Below are 15389 nucleotides of genomic sequence, written 5' to 3' on the forward strand. Positions count from 1 at the left end.
GAGGAAAAAACATACTGTTTTATTTTTGTTAACAGTGTTTTAAAAGACACCAATATTATGTTGGGTTTTGCTTAAGTGTTTATGCTTTCAGTGGACAGCACAAGGAACACGTACTTACACATCTGAAAGGTGAAAAGTATCATCACGTATCAGGTTTTGAAGACAAGACAGGAAAGACATGAGCACCAACCTTCTTCAAGTCTTTTAACACCTGCTCTTCGATGCCTTCCTCAGCAAACAGGTCCCGCACACCTTCTATAACGTCTTCAATTACAGATCGGTACAGCTTCGGCTACATGAAAGCAATTGTTGGAAGTTTTGATTCTCAAATTAGAACGAACTTGCCTTTAAAAACATGCCGATGGGGGCTGGAGAGGCTCAGTTGTTGCCCTTGAGGACAGCCTGGGTTTGATTCCCAGCACCCATGTCAGTTGGGTCATAATTGCCTGTCACTCCAGCCCCAGGGGAATCTGCCACTTCTTCTTGTCTCCTGGGACTGTATGCACGCTTACATACCCCATGCAGGTTTACACAGAACTAAAGTAGATCATTAGAGCACACTTTCCAGTCCTTGGTTTGAAGAAAACGACCACAGTTACTGAGAACTCCCTGCTCCCAGTTCGGCCTTAGCTCTTTATAGATTGTATTCATCACCTTTCATCCCCTGGAGGCCCCTAGCCACAAGGCTCAATCACAAGACTACACCACACTTAGTAGGGAATCTCCCAGATGTACGAAACTTCCTGTTCCTTTCTGAAAGGGAAATTGGAGGCAGCTGGAAATAAGCTCTTGTTTCCAGTCTAGCCTTTTCTCAGTGAAGCCCCTATTAGAGAACCATATGGATGTAAATGAACTTCAAGTCTTAAAAGTGGGCCAATCAGAGCCCGCCCTGCTTCCAAAGTAGCCGTGGAGAGAAGACTGTTATGGTCAAGTAAAAACACAAGCACCCCTACGTCCAGTGAATGTCCTATGACAGACAGTAACCAATGGTGCTGAAACAAAACCAGGTAAAGTCTACCCAGAGTCACAGGTTACACCAACAGCACAAGAAGCATGTGAAATACACTCGGCCTTCCTGGTCTATATGAAATGTGTCCCGCCGAGGTCTCCTATGCAAACAATCCTGATCCAGGAGAAGGCCACAGATCGCTTATGGTAAAATAAGAGCTCCAGTTGCTTTTATTCTAGATGGCCTAACCCAACTCAAATGAAAACTGAGATATTCATGCACTGCTTTTTCATGCCTCCCTCAAAAAAAACTCTCACTCCAGGAACAGCATATTTTAAACTAATCCTTCCAAAGATCCAGGGTAAGTCTATGAATAGGCCAATCAGTACCATCTGAATGTCAGTCACAGGCATACCCATTAAGACTAAGTGCCCCCAAATGCATTGCTTCTTCTAAGACAGTCTACCCTGATAAGGGCTTCTAAACGGATGCTTAGGTTTTAATCCCAGCTAAACGATCACACTCTAAGAGCTGTAGGAAAAACCTCCTAGGGCTAAAAACATCTTTTAAGCTCTACCGTTGGAGAATAACAGCGGCAGTCGAAAAGAGGCCAGTAAAACACAATATTTCAAAAGCAAAATAAGTATTGAATGTAGCCTCCCTTGTAGGAATACCCATAAGCTTCAGATTGCTTTCTCTGCGTTATCTTTATTAAAACTGTAATAGTCTGAACCTCCATCTTATCTACGTCTCTAAAAGAAAACATATGCGCATTGACAGTCACAGTCAGGCAAGCTGGTATATGTACTTTACACTCCTTAGGGCATCAGAAGATGTACATGAGTATGTCTCTAAAATCCGAGCCTTTTGGCCCCCATAGATACACGTGGAATTTCACACACACAAACCTATCCTGGCGCTCACACTCTTTCGGGAAATGTGCATCTGTTGGTATTGTTTTGGCCTTTAATTTAGGATTTTCACTTCGATGGGAGTAGTGAACAGTGCTGTTTTGCTAGTAAACTCTCACTGTAGGAACTTTAGATACCCTTATCTAGGGTTAGTGGGTTCCACATTTATGCGTTATGATGCTAAAGAACAAGGAAAGGTGAGATGGTGGGGGCAACAACCCAAATCTCATCGCCTACTATTCCAAGGTTAGGGAGTAATATAGCCCAAACCAGCCATGTCCTAATAAAGAACGAAAATTGGGGCTGGAGTTTGCAGTGAGAGAGAATGTGGAAGGATCCAAAGTCAGAAGCCAGTCTGGGGTTACTTTTCACGACCTTATCAAAAAGGAAAAAGAAAAAAGAAAGGAAAGAAGGAAGGAAGGAAGAAAGGAAGAAAGGAGGAAGGAAAAGAAAAGGAAAGGAAAGGAAAAAGAAAAGGCAAGAGAACGTAGAGGAAAGCATCCTGATTGAAGATCCTCTGTCCCTATACAGTTTCTAGGCCCTAACCTAGGTAGTCTCTGTTGGAGCGGGAAACACAATTTTCCCAGTGGAATCAGAGCCCACGTGACTGTCTTCAGTTTCCTCTAATCCACGGGATGCCTATCAAAGTCTGTGACTTGCCATGGACGGCTAAAGGGTGCTGCCTCCTTACCACCAGGTTGACGAAAGCCATGCTGGTGGTGGCGGCTCTGCGCTTGACCGTTTGTGCCTGCCCGGCAGAGAGCGGTCTGGCCAGCTCTTGAACTGAGGCGCTCGTTGCTGCGCAACCGCGAGAACGCTGAGGGGCGGAGCTAAGTAAGGTGGGACAAGAAAAATGGTTAATGACTGAAGGGATAGAGTTTGGGCTTGGCATGGGTGTGGTAATGCGCCTAACCAGCTTTAGCAGACTAAGGGGGCCTGTGCAGTAATGGATGGGGCAACTTCATCTGTGAAGGATGTAGGAAGAAAGAAGGCTGATGAGTTATTTCTGCTTTTACCAGTTTGTCACGCCTCCCTAAACAGCTGCACTCCACGCTGTGATATAAAGTGTGACAAGAGCCGAACTTCTATAACTAGCTGTCGAAGTGTGGGCAAAAGCAGCAGCAACTTCACCTGGGAACCTGTTAAAAATGCAAATGGAAGCCATCAAGATGCTTGCTGCCAATCCTGACCTGTGTGCTAGAAGGAAAGTAGGGTCCAAGACACAACCCATGCATCCAGTCATGTAAAAGAATTAATACAAACGACTAAGGACCCATAAATGCGAACATCCCTTCTGAATCAGAGACTGGCAATCAAGGACCCGGCATACAGTGACGTCAAAATGTTCTCTGGCTGATTCTGGTGGGCATTATATTAAAATGAGACCCACTGTCCTGAGACACACTCAACATTGGGTCCACATGAAAATTGCCTGAAGAGCTTTTTCTTTTTAAAGGTTTGGTGCTTGAGTCTTCCCCAGAGTATATGATTTTAAATGCAGTGAAGATGGAGAGCTATGACTTAAATCAGGTCAGCTCAGCTCCGCAGAGCCAGCATGGCTCCTTCGCTCTTCAGGCAGAGTCTCCATCTTCATCCTGTAATTATATTCTCTCCCACCTCCCTCTTCCTTCTTCCCTTCCTCCTCTTCCCTCTCTTCCTTCCCCTAGCTCGCTCTCTGGGGCATGGAAAGATTTAACTAGCTAAAATCGAAGATGGATTTAAGCACACATAACCCCGCTAGCTCAACAAGGAAAGAGCCATCTACTTCTACCACCCTGCCTTCAAACATCCTTTTTGACCTGAAAGCAAAACTCCACCTACCAGGTGTCTATGTGATGATTTAAAAATCCCATTAAGGTTTAGAGTGGACTGTTTGCTTATTTGTGAGTGTAGGTGCAATGGTGTACGCTCCCCATTTTGAGGTGGCTCGCCTCGACCAGGTGTAAGTCTCTAGCAACTGATTCATTTGCTGTCATCTAGAAGACTTTTCCTAAATTGAAAACTACTGGGAATTTATTTTACAAAAAGCCATTAAGTATGTGTGGTGATATTTAATGGTTACGTCTCTCTACTTGTGTGGCAATTTACTACCAGGAATATTCAAAGTGACTTACTTTTCACCCAAAATAGAAAAGCTAAAAGCAAGCATTGATTCCTTCTGATATTATAAAATCCAATTAAATTATTCAAGCTGGGAAATAAGAAAGCTGAAAGGTCTCTTGTTTTCCATCTTTCTTTCAAGGTTTTAAAATTTTAATCCTAAACGCATAGAATGGGTAGCAATCTAACATTTTGTGACAGTGTGCCATTTCATTGTACTTCATTATACATAATACCTTTCTCAGAGCTGTAGCATAGACCATGTGTGCTTATAAATTTAAATGTGGATGTTGGTACCCATAAAAAGTGTGACTAACAATTGGAGTGTTACTGCCTAATATACCTGATAAACTTTTTACAGAAAATAATGCAATGTGGTTGAGCAATCTCTGGGACTGTTTGCCCCTTTGTGTATCTAAATGGTCACTGATAGATTCTGCTTTGATTTCTTCCCAGTAGCCAACAATGACCATTAAATGAAGGGTGCTTGAATCCAAGATCTAGGTTTTTATACCTTATATATGAAATGTCTAAAAAAATACAGGTGTTAACGCTTGGTACTCAAAGCAACAGTGTGCCCATGTATAGGGCTTCTAGAGGCCAATTAGGTCACTTTTGTGACAGAAATAACTGAAGTTGAAGAAGACATTTTATTTGTGAGTTCAAAGGATTCAGTCCATCGAGACAAAACAATTCAGTTTGTTGCTGGAGTTGTTACTGGCAACCCTAACACACTAGGCTCCATTGTACATCCTCAATAGGCTGATTAAAGAGACAAGTGATGGTGACAAGAACAGAAAGGTGAGTGTGACTCCAGTGTCCAGTTTAGTGTCTTGATGTGTTTTAGTTTCAGACAGAACAAAACCTATCTGTAGCTAGCCGGTTCCTGTCAATCAGCTGTGGTCCATCCATGACTGACCCATCATTGTCTCTGCCCCAATCTCCCCTGCAAGGTGGTCTGACTAACTGGCAGCATATATGAAATCTCTTTTCCGGAGACAAGTTCCCTTCTGTCACCAAAGTCCCAACCTTCCCCTTGGCCGGCATGAGGCTCCTGGGAAATTCTAATTGGGATCGAATGTCTCAATAATCTGATAGCTAAGGGAAGTGTCTAGAGATGACCTTAGCAGGCCAGGACACAGAGAAAGAGGAGAGTGACATCCCTTGTTGCTTTCCCTTTCTCCTCTCCTGTTCTGGCTGGACTCCCAGCCATGGCATGGTATTCTGAACACGACATCACCCATGTTCAGAATATCTCTTCTGCTTCAGATGACCCTCTTTTAAAAGGCTCATAGTACACGCCTGTAGGCATACTTCATTAATCTTCTAAGTTGAATGAAATAAAATAAATAAGAAGGGAAGGACATGACTGCTCCTAGGCAAGGTGGAGGAGAAGGTTTACTGCAGATAAATAAGAAAGCACAGCCATAGGCCAGGATATCTGAAAGAGTCCATAGTGGACATGCCCCTGAGCCATGTATGAAGAGGGGAAAAGGGAAGAGGGAGGGGAGAAAGCGGGAACCAGGTGCAGCAGCCAGAGGACCAAAAGAGAGTAGAGGAAAGGACCAGGTAACCAACTTGTGAGTCATAAATCCAAGTTGACACCCTGTAGCTTACAAGAATTTTTTAAATTTATAAAACGGGATAAAATTTTTAGATATACTAGCATTGCCACTGTTTGTAATTTGTACTGAAGTCCTCATTGCAGAAAAGGCAGAAGACTCACATCTTTGAGTCATAGTAAAAGTTTGGGGACCCCAAAATGATTCTGAGTTAAAAGCACCTGTGAGTTCGTCCCTTTGCAGAGTCGGGTAGCAAGGCAAACTGTCTGTCATTCTCAGCTGGACACCTAGATGCTCTAGGAAAATGAGGCCTGAGGCCTGATTTTTACTTGTGAGGAGAAGGCAGCCATAGTCTTGGGGGAGGATCTAGTATACTAGCTGCTGTTAAAGCTTTAGTAAGTCAGTCAATATCATCAGAGATCTGAGAAGAATAAGCTATAGCAGGAGGTATAATCTCATGGCCTATGTATTCATTAAAACAACAAAGGCTTGCCCACTATCTAGTTGCCTTAGGCTCCCGTGATCTCAATGGCTTTGTTGAGTGCTGTAGGACAATGGTCTTGTACTCTGTAAAGATTTGTCACTTGTACTAGTTTAATGAAATGCTGATTGGCCAGTAACTAGGCAGGAAGTATAGGTGGGGCAACCAGAACAGAAGAATTCTGGGAAGAGGAAAGGCTCAGTCTGCAGTTGTCACCCAGACACAGAGGAAGCAAGATGACAATGCCTCACTAATAAAAGGTACCAAGTCATGTGGCTAGCACAGACAAGAATTATGGGCTAATATGTAAGAGTTAGTTAATAAGAAAGCCTGAGCTAATAGGCCAACCAGTTTATAATTAATGTAGGCCTTTGTGTGTTTCTTTGGGACTGAACCGCTGCAAGACCCAGAGGGATAGAAACCTCTGTCACTATTGTGTTTTCTTTAAATTATTTGACTATAAAGGAGCTAAGTATACAGAGACATTTTTATTGTATGGGCTACTAAGATAAACCAACATAAAGGATATGAACTTCAAAATTTTGGTCTAAGGATTTGTTACTTTGGAAAAGAAGTTCTGCTTTTGTTTTCAGAGAGGATGAGAACCTGTGGAATCCTTCCAGACTAGGATAGTTTGATGTACCAAGACCCCCCCCATGTCACTTTGAACACCCCCAAAAATCACTTTGCCCAACAAAAAGCAGGAAGCAGTTTAGAGAGAATTACGCCCAAATTCCCAACTATTGTTTATAAATATTTGTTTACATTTAAAGGGGGATATGCTATAGAGATTTGCATTGACATGATCATGGTCTATTAATACAAATTTAAGGTCAATTTTGTTATATGTATATTTCTGCTTTTGATTAAGGTATTGTGTTTGTGCAGCTCATTTAAAATGTAATATTTATTTAAGAAATATAGGTTAATAGAGAGTCAGCTATAATATTCAAGTTTCTAGTCATTAGTCAGGTTTTCTAGATATATAGAGATATATGTCAGTTAGATAGATATTCTTCAAATCTTTCAGAGACCTTCAGAATATGGTATTTAAAATGTCTTAAGAATTTAGAACTTATCATGACAATGAGACACATCTGCTCCTGGCAGCACCAATCTACTTCAAGAGGAAGATGGGCCTTGAAAAGGCTCCTTATGGAGTTTTTTTAGCCATTTGGGCAAGAAACTGCTCTTGCCTGGACTGCTTGATTGTATGATGTACAAACTGGATGTAGCACCTACAGAAAAATGACAGTTGAAGTTGCCTAAAGAAGATGAGACGGTCCTTTGGGGTTCCTGCTTCATGTCTGCCATACATTCTGCTAGACACAGAAGAAAGTAACTGACAAGCTGTCAATATAGGAAAACTGTCTTTGAAATTTCCTGCTTTATGGAAAGGTCTGCCAGATACTATGGGACTGTAGGCTGAAGATGGATGCCCCACCATTACAGAAGAACTTTGGGTGACTGTCCAGGTAGAGTGATGTCTCTGTCATTTCTAGAGTTTTGAAAGTTGCTTACAATGCACTTCCTGTTTACTTAGGTAATATTATATCCTTCTGGAGTCTTTGACGGACTTGAAGAATAGATAGTAATAATTATAGTTTTCCTTAGTTATGATAAAAGATAAAGTAGATATAAATATTATAACTAATTCTTGCTTGATGACTGTTTCATTGTATGCAATTTTACTATGTTAAAGTCCAAACCTTTTTTTAAAAAATTTAAACAGAAAAGGGGAAAATGTGTGGGAAGGCATTCTGTATATGTGTTGCTTTTATTGGTTAATTACTAAAGTAGCTGCCTTGGCCTGTGGTAGGGCAGAATAGAGCTAGATGGGGAAAACTAAACTAAATGCTGGGAGAAAAAGGGTGGAGGCACAAGAAGACATGTAGCCGCCATTGGCAATAGACACACCAGAACCTCGCTGGTAAGTCGTAGTCACATGACGATACACAGACTAATAAAAATGGGTTAACCAAAGATATAAAAGCTAGCTAGAAATACACTTAAGTGATTGGCCAAGCAGTGATTTAAATAATATAGTTTCTGTGTGATTATTTCAGGTCTGAGCAGTTGGGAAAGAACAAACAGCCCTCTACCAACAGTTGAGGGTTGTGGTTGGTCTTTAGGAGCATACAGGACAGCATTTGGTCTTCAGCTGCCACACAGAGCAGCACTGACCTTCGACTGCCAAACCCAGGTCTGAGAAATTTTCCTGTGGAAAAGGAATTTGGAGAAATGATCCTACTTTGACCAGGCTGTGTTAGACAGTCACTACAAAAGTGTCCACAGTTTGGACAGAGCCCTGGCAGCAGGCAATGTATGGGGAAGCATTGCCTGGTGGTTCGAGTTATCACAATTTAGCTAGAGTCATCATGCCCCATCTGTCTTCTTTGGAGAACTTAGGATTCCCACTAATAGCATTTCTATCTATTATGAGAAGCTTTTTCACCAAACATTTTAAATGTCATATTCAGCAGAACTCTGAAGAGCTTGAGGACCATCTATTAAGTTCAGGCATATAAAATATATTAAATTGTATATCTTGATTTTCTTTTTGTTTTAAGATTTATTTATTTATTTATTTATACAACTTTGTGCCTCCATGTATACCCACGTGCCAGAGGAGGGCGCCAGATCTCATTACAGATAGTTTGGAGCCACCATGTGGTTGCTGGGAATTGAACTCAGGACCTCTGGAAGAGCAGACAGTGCTCTTAACCACTGAGCCATCTCTCCAGCCCCTATCTTGATTTTCTTTAACAGTTTAAGTTAGTAGCTTTCATAAGACTAGGATTTTACAGCTCTATCTCTGTGAAGTTTGAGCCTTAAATTTTTGAGTTGAAGATTTAATTGAAGATCCTTTACCATCAAAATAAAACTTTAAACCATAAATGTAGTCCATGACTTTTCTTTCCTGACTCTTTTTTTTTATAGGAAACATGTTTATTTTTTATGAACTCAATTAAAAAAAATACTCATTCCTTGTCATGGCTGGTCCATTATACTGTTTCTTTGGAAATAATGAAATATACATAAAATTATTAGCTATTTAACAATAATATTAAAATTTCTGTATTGTATGGAAGATAAGTATGAACAAGGGATTCAGAACCTACCTGTAAAACAAACAGGGACTAGGTACCAGCTCAGTAGTAGAGAACTTGTCTACCATATGAAGGCCTTGGTTTAACCCTCAACACTGTGAAAACAAAATAAGAATTTCCACTAGTGGGTAATAGGAGCCTATTGACAAATTCTAACAGAGCAGACTACACACTGCACAATGGTAAATTGTACAATACATCCTTATTTTGAGTATGTTCCTTGATGTTTCAAAACTCAGTTTGTGAAAGAAACCCAGAGATGTGATCATTTCTTACAGAGAATGTATCTTCTAAAAATGGGACACATAGTACCTAAATGTCCCAAAGCTCTTTTCAACTTCTTGCCCACATAATAATGTCCAAAGTCCACAAAGACATGGAGAATATTTAGTTTTGACTTCTGAGCAGGTGTAACTCCAGCTCTTCATCCTCTGCTAAGGACAGGCCTAACGTTTCCCACTTGGCCTTCTTTCCATGACGGCTTCTTGGTTGTACATCATCTACTTCAGTATTATTCCTTGCTTCTTCTTGGTATCACTCATCTCATGTTTTATATCTCCACTCTCAGATTCTTCAGAACTTCTGTGCTTGTCTGGATCTGGAAGTGTGCTTGGATCAAATCCACCATCATCTTCGTCACTCCAGTCCAGAAAGGCTTCTTCTTCATCTCTGGCCAGCAGTTTCTGCATTGTCTACCTGCAGCAGACCCATGGCATCTCTTTTTCCTGATTCTTTTATAGTGCACCATGACAGAATGTTGCAGGGATTTTTATGGCTTAGTTTATCCAAATAACTAAAGCTTGACAAAGAGAGCAAAGACAAAGAAGCTATACAAATATTATTGTGAACCTGTGGAAACCTTAGGAATTTATACACCTTATAATCAAATACACCTTAATTACCAAACACATACTGTTACCTATTTAAATCTTTTAGAAGCCTGGTATTGAACAGTTAGCAAAGACATAAGTAGTTAAGTGCAAATCTCTAAGTCAACTTTTGTCAATCTGAGTAGAACTTTATAAAGTTAAATTTATCAACACACAAAAATCCAAAGCAACCTAAAATATGTGGATACGTGCTGTTAGTCTGTCTTAAGAAGATATATAATCGTAACTGGGGAGCTCAATGGAACTAAGAGGTTTTTATAGGTGCCACGTTAGCTGGTTTGTACCGTGTGGTCATCTTAAGATGGTGAAGTCACAAGGGGTTGGTCCACCCACTGAGACAGTGTACCTGAGCTAATGGGAGCTCGCCAAATCCAGCTGGACTGGGACTGTACGAGCATGGGATCAAACTGGACCCTCTGAATATGGCTGACAATGGGTGCAGACTGAGAAGCCAATGATAATGGCACTGGGATTTGTCTCTACTGCATGTACTGAATTTTGGGATCCCATTCTATTTGGATGCACACCTTCCTAAGCCTGGATGGAGGGAGGAATGCCTTCAACTCCCCAAAAGGCAGGGTACCTTGCCCTCTCTTAGGACTGGAGGGGTAGGGGAGGAGAAAGTGAAAATTTTTATTGGTATTATTTATAAAGTAATAAAAAAGAAAGTTGTTACTAGGGAAAAAAAAGATGGTGAAGTCACATGGCATGTACTCTGTAACCTTAGTAAAGATAACTGCCAACCATGTGGTTGTTATTTAAAATATCTAATTTTTTATAGATCTATTTTTTAAACACAAGTTGAATCCAAGTTACAGATACAATATATTCTAAACAAGAGTTAAATCACATATATAGTAAGATGTAGCAAATTAATATTATCTGTGTGTAGATTTTTAATTATAAGCCTTTTGTTATGAGTTTAAGATCAAGTTTTCTTACAAATATTATAGATTTTTAAATTATACCCAATGAACTTACAAACCCTAACATAAAGATACAACAAAGTTTTAAGTATTTTTTGAGATCAGCGCACAGAGAGTAGAGATAAAAGACTGAGAACGCCAAGCAGAAACTCTGAGACTTTTGGAAGTGTGGACCAGAGCAAGTTTCTATATAGCAGAATTGGGAATCATTTGTTGGTGCTATGGGGGAACTTGTTACCATGTGAGAGAATTTGAAAATGCAATGTGCCAATCTTAGGCTATTGATCAGTGCTAAGGGCAAGCTTTTTCTAGTATACCATATGGGCTCAGACTTAGAGAAGCTGAAGAAAAAGACCCACCCAAGAGAGGAATGTTTAGGAGGGCTTAAAGAGGCAGAGAGGCAGCTCTGAGGGGTGGAGGAAATTTAGGAGTTAGCTTAGGAAGACTGCAGGTGGGGGTGAGAGATAGCGTAGGGACTGCAGGTGGGGGTGAGAGATAGTCTAGGGGACTGCAGGTGGGGACTGAGAGATAGTCTAGGGGACTGGAGGTGGACAGAGAGATAGTCTAGGGGACTGCAGGTGGGGAGTGAGAGATAGCCTGGGGACTGCAGGTGGGGGTGAGAGATAGCCTAGGGACTGCAGGTGGGGACTGAGAGATAGCCTGGGGACTGCAGGTGGAGGTGAGAGATAGTCTAGGGACTGCAGGTGGGGGTGAGAGCCTAGGAAATGCAGGTTGTTGAAATAAGAGCGGCAGGGCTGCGTCCCTGGCACCCGGCTGCCCCCATGGCTAGCTTTACCCGAAATAATTACACAGAAAGTGTATTCTTTTAAACACCGCTTGGCCCATTTCTATCTAGCCTCTTCTAGGCTAGCTCTCGCACCTGGACTAGCCCATTTCTAATAATCTGCTGTAGCCCACGAGCTGGCATACCAGGAATGATCTTAACCTGTGTCTGCCTGGAATGGGAGAATAATGGCGACTCCTTCACTCAGCTTTTTTCTCCCAGCCTTCTGTTCTGTTTACTCCTCCCACCTATGTTTTAACCTATTCAGGGCCAAAGCAGTCTTTATTGCTTAACCAATGAAATCAACAGATTGATATATGACACTCCCACATCACTTCCCTTTTTTCTGTTTAAACAAAAAAAGGAAGGTTTTAACTTTAACATAGCAAAATTACATATAGCAAAACAGTTATAAAGCAAGAATTACAGTTACAATAATTATATCTATTTTATCTTTTATCATAACTAAGGAAAACTATAACTACCTATCCATTCTTCAACTCCATCAAAGACTCCAGAAGGATATATTATTACCTAAGTAAACAAGAACTAAGAAACTTCAAACTCTAGAAATGACAGAGACAACTCACTGCCTGGACAGTCACCCAAAGTTCTTTTGTACCGTTGGGGCATCCATCTTCAGCCTTCAGGCCCATAGTATCCAGCAGACATTTTCATCAAGCAGGAAATTCCAAAGACAGTTCAGTCACTTTCTGCTGTGTCCTTCAGAATGTCTCGCAGACTCTTTCATGAGTCAGGAACCCCAAAAGACCATCTCACCTTTAGGCAAGTTCAGCAGTCCTCTCTCTGCGGGTTCTCTTTGTCCAGTTTATGCAACGGTCCAGGCAAGAACAGTTTCTTGCCCAAATGGCTATCAAACTCCATAAGGATCCTCTTCGATGCCCATCTTCCTCTCGAAGTAGATTGGTGCCGCCAGGAGCAGACATGTCTCATTGTCATGAAAAGTCCTAAGTTATTAAAATATTTTAAATGCCATATTTTGTAGCCTTTGAGAGGTATGAAGAATGCCTATCTGAAATATATCTCTATATATCTAGAAAATCTAAGTAACATGACTACAAACTTGACTATTATTTATGATTATCCATCAACAACCTATATTTCCTAATTATACATTACATTTTAAAAATGAACTACACAATCACACCTTATTCAAGATCAAAAATACATATACATATAACAAAATTGACCTTAAAATCCATACCAATGCAAATTATTCATACCTATATCATATCCCCCTTTAACTGTAAAAGAACATTTATAAACAATATTTTGGGAACATGGGCGAAGTTTTTTCTCTCCAAACTGCTTCCTGCTGAATGGGGGCATCGTTAATTAGGTCTTTCATGGTATAACCTGTGTGCTAGTTTCATCTCAGTTGGCAGTTGAGCGAAGCAATTTTCTGAAGATGTTCACAACAACCTTTCAGAAGGGTGTGGTCTATCATACCAAATTGGAATAGAAGAAATCCACAGGATCTGGTCCTCTGTGAAAACAAAAGAAGACTCTCTCCAAAGCATCATATTCTTAGACCCAAATTTTGAAATCGCAATACCCTTATATCCATTCTGGTTTAGCTTGGCAGCCCATGTAATGAAATGTCTCTCTGTACTTAGCTCCTTTACAGTCAAAAATTTTAAAGAAAGCACAATGTACATAATCCAGACTCTGGGTGAATTTTCCATTTTTACGTGGCTTATTTTTCTTTATTTCTTTTAATCTCTTAACTATCTGTACTGTCTCTTTAAAGACTTTACCTTTTTTTTAAAACCATTAACTTTATTCTCTATATTCTTTTTCTTCTCTCTCTCAAGCTTACGTATATTCATCCAATAGTGTGACTCATTTAGTGGTCTGAATATGTCCTATTGTGAATCTTCAATTTTTCACTATCCAGAAGCACTTTTGATTTGCGCCTTTAAATCACTAGGCGCTTAAGAATCTAAGCTGTGACATTCCTAGGTCAAAAACAGGTACTGCCTGCTGGCCCCACCCAGTCCAACATGGCAGAGCCGCTCGTGCCTCTGATCCTTGCACATTGCACCACTAGCATGGCGGAGCTGCTTGTGCCTCTGAGCTGCGACTGAGCCATTGGCGCGGTCTCAGAGCACTCTCCTTTCGATCCCAAGTGGGAACACAAACATCGACTCCCACAAAAGCAGTTGAAATGCTTTAAAGCCAGAGTTTGCACAGGCGGCACAGTCCCAAGAAACCGCAGTTTAAAATGACGCAGCTTTTTTTCTGCTGCTGTTACCGAATAAGGAAATCTCTCTACAACATGCCACCAACAAACAGCAAAAATCTCTGTGAAATTCTCTCTCCCTTATTTTTAAGCCTTCTCAGGTTTTTAAGTGGATTTCGGCCATCAAAGCTGGGCGCCACTCTGTTGAAATAAGACCAGCGGGGCTGCGTCCCTGGCACCCGGCGGTCCCCACGGCTAGCTTTACCCGAAACGATTACACGGAAACTGTATCCTTTTAAACACCTCTTGGCCCATTTCTATCTAGCCTCTTCTAGGCTAGCTCTCGCACCAGGACTAGCCCATTTCTAATAATCTGCTGTAGCCCACGAGCTGGATTACGAGGAATGATCTTAACCTGTGTCTGCCTGGAATGGGAGAATAATGGTGACTCCTTCACTCAGCTTCTTTCTCCCAGCCTTCTCTTCTGTTTATTCCTCCCACCTAAGTTTTAACCTATGAGGACCAAGCAGTTTCTTTATTGCTTAACCAATGAAATCAACAGATTGCTATATGACACTCCCACATCATCAGGTAGGATGAGATATATTCTAGGGGACTGCAGGTGGGGACTGAGAGATAGCCTGGGGACTGCAGGTGGGGGTGAGAACCAGTCTAGGGGACTGCAGGTGGGGACTGAGAGATAGCCTGGGGACTGCAGGTAAGGAGTGAGAGATAGACTAGGGGACTGCAGGTGGGGACTGAGAAATAGTCTAGGGGACTGCAGGTGGACTGAGAGATAGTCTAGGAAACTGCAGATGGGGGTGAGAGTAGCCTAGGGACTGCAGGTGGGGGTGAGAGATAGCTTAGGAAATGCAGGTGGGATGAGAAATAGTCTAGGTGACTGCAGGTGAGGACTGAGAGATAGTCTAGGGACTGCAGGTGTACTGAGAGATAGTCTAGGGGACTGCAGGTGGGGACTGAGAGACAGTTTACAGGACTGCAGGTGGGGACTGAGAGATAGCCTGGGGACTGCAGGTAGGGAGTGAGGGATAGATTAGGGGACTGTGGGTGGCCTGAGAGATAGTCTAGGGGACTGCAGGTGGACTGAGAGATAGCCTAGGGGACTGCAGGTGGACTGAGATACAGTCTAGGGGACTGCAGTTAGGGACTGAGAGATAGCCTGGGGACTGCAGGTAGGGAGTGAGAGATAGCTTAGGGGACTGTGGGTGGACTGAGAGATAGTCTAGGGGACTGCAGGTGTACTGAGATACAGTCTAGGGGACTGCAGTTAGGGACTGAGAGATAGTCTAGGGACTGCAGGTGTACTGAGATATAGACTGGGGACTGCAGGTGGACTGAGAGATAGCCTGGGGACTGCAGGTGGGGACTGAGAGATAGTCTAGGGGACAGCAGGTGGGGACTGAGAGATAGTCTAGGGACTGCAGGTAGACGGAGAGATAGTCTAGGAACTGC

General features: G+C 41.8%; 1 protein-coding gene across 2 annotated transcripts in view; it reads right to left on the reverse strand.

Annotated features, from left to right (window-relative positions):
• Nucleotides 1-2572, reverse strand: part of Gtf2a1l (general transcription factor IIA subunit 1 like) — a 41554-nt gene extending 38982 nt beyond the window's left edge. The window contains exons 1-2 of one of the 2 annotated variants that reach the window (XM_075982117.1): nt 2552-2572; nt 191-292 (exon numbers count right to left, since the gene is read on the reverse strand). In XM_075982117.1, the coding sequence (XP_075838232.1) occupies nt 191-292; nt 2552-2572 (123 nt within the window). The remainder of the gene's footprint in view (nt 1-190; nt 293-2551) is intronic. The other variant, XM_075982118.1, reaches the window with a different exon arrangement.
• Nucleotides 2573-15389: the final 12817 nt, after the last annotated feature.

The sequence above is a fragment of the Microtus pennsylvanicus genome, chromosome 8 (assembly GCF_037038515.1).
Source record: "Microtus pennsylvanicus isolate mMicPen1 chromosome 8, mMicPen1.hap1, whole genome shotgun sequence".
Taxonomy (NCBI): domain Eukaryota; kingdom Metazoa; phylum Chordata; class Mammalia; order Rodentia; family Cricetidae; genus Microtus; species Microtus pennsylvanicus.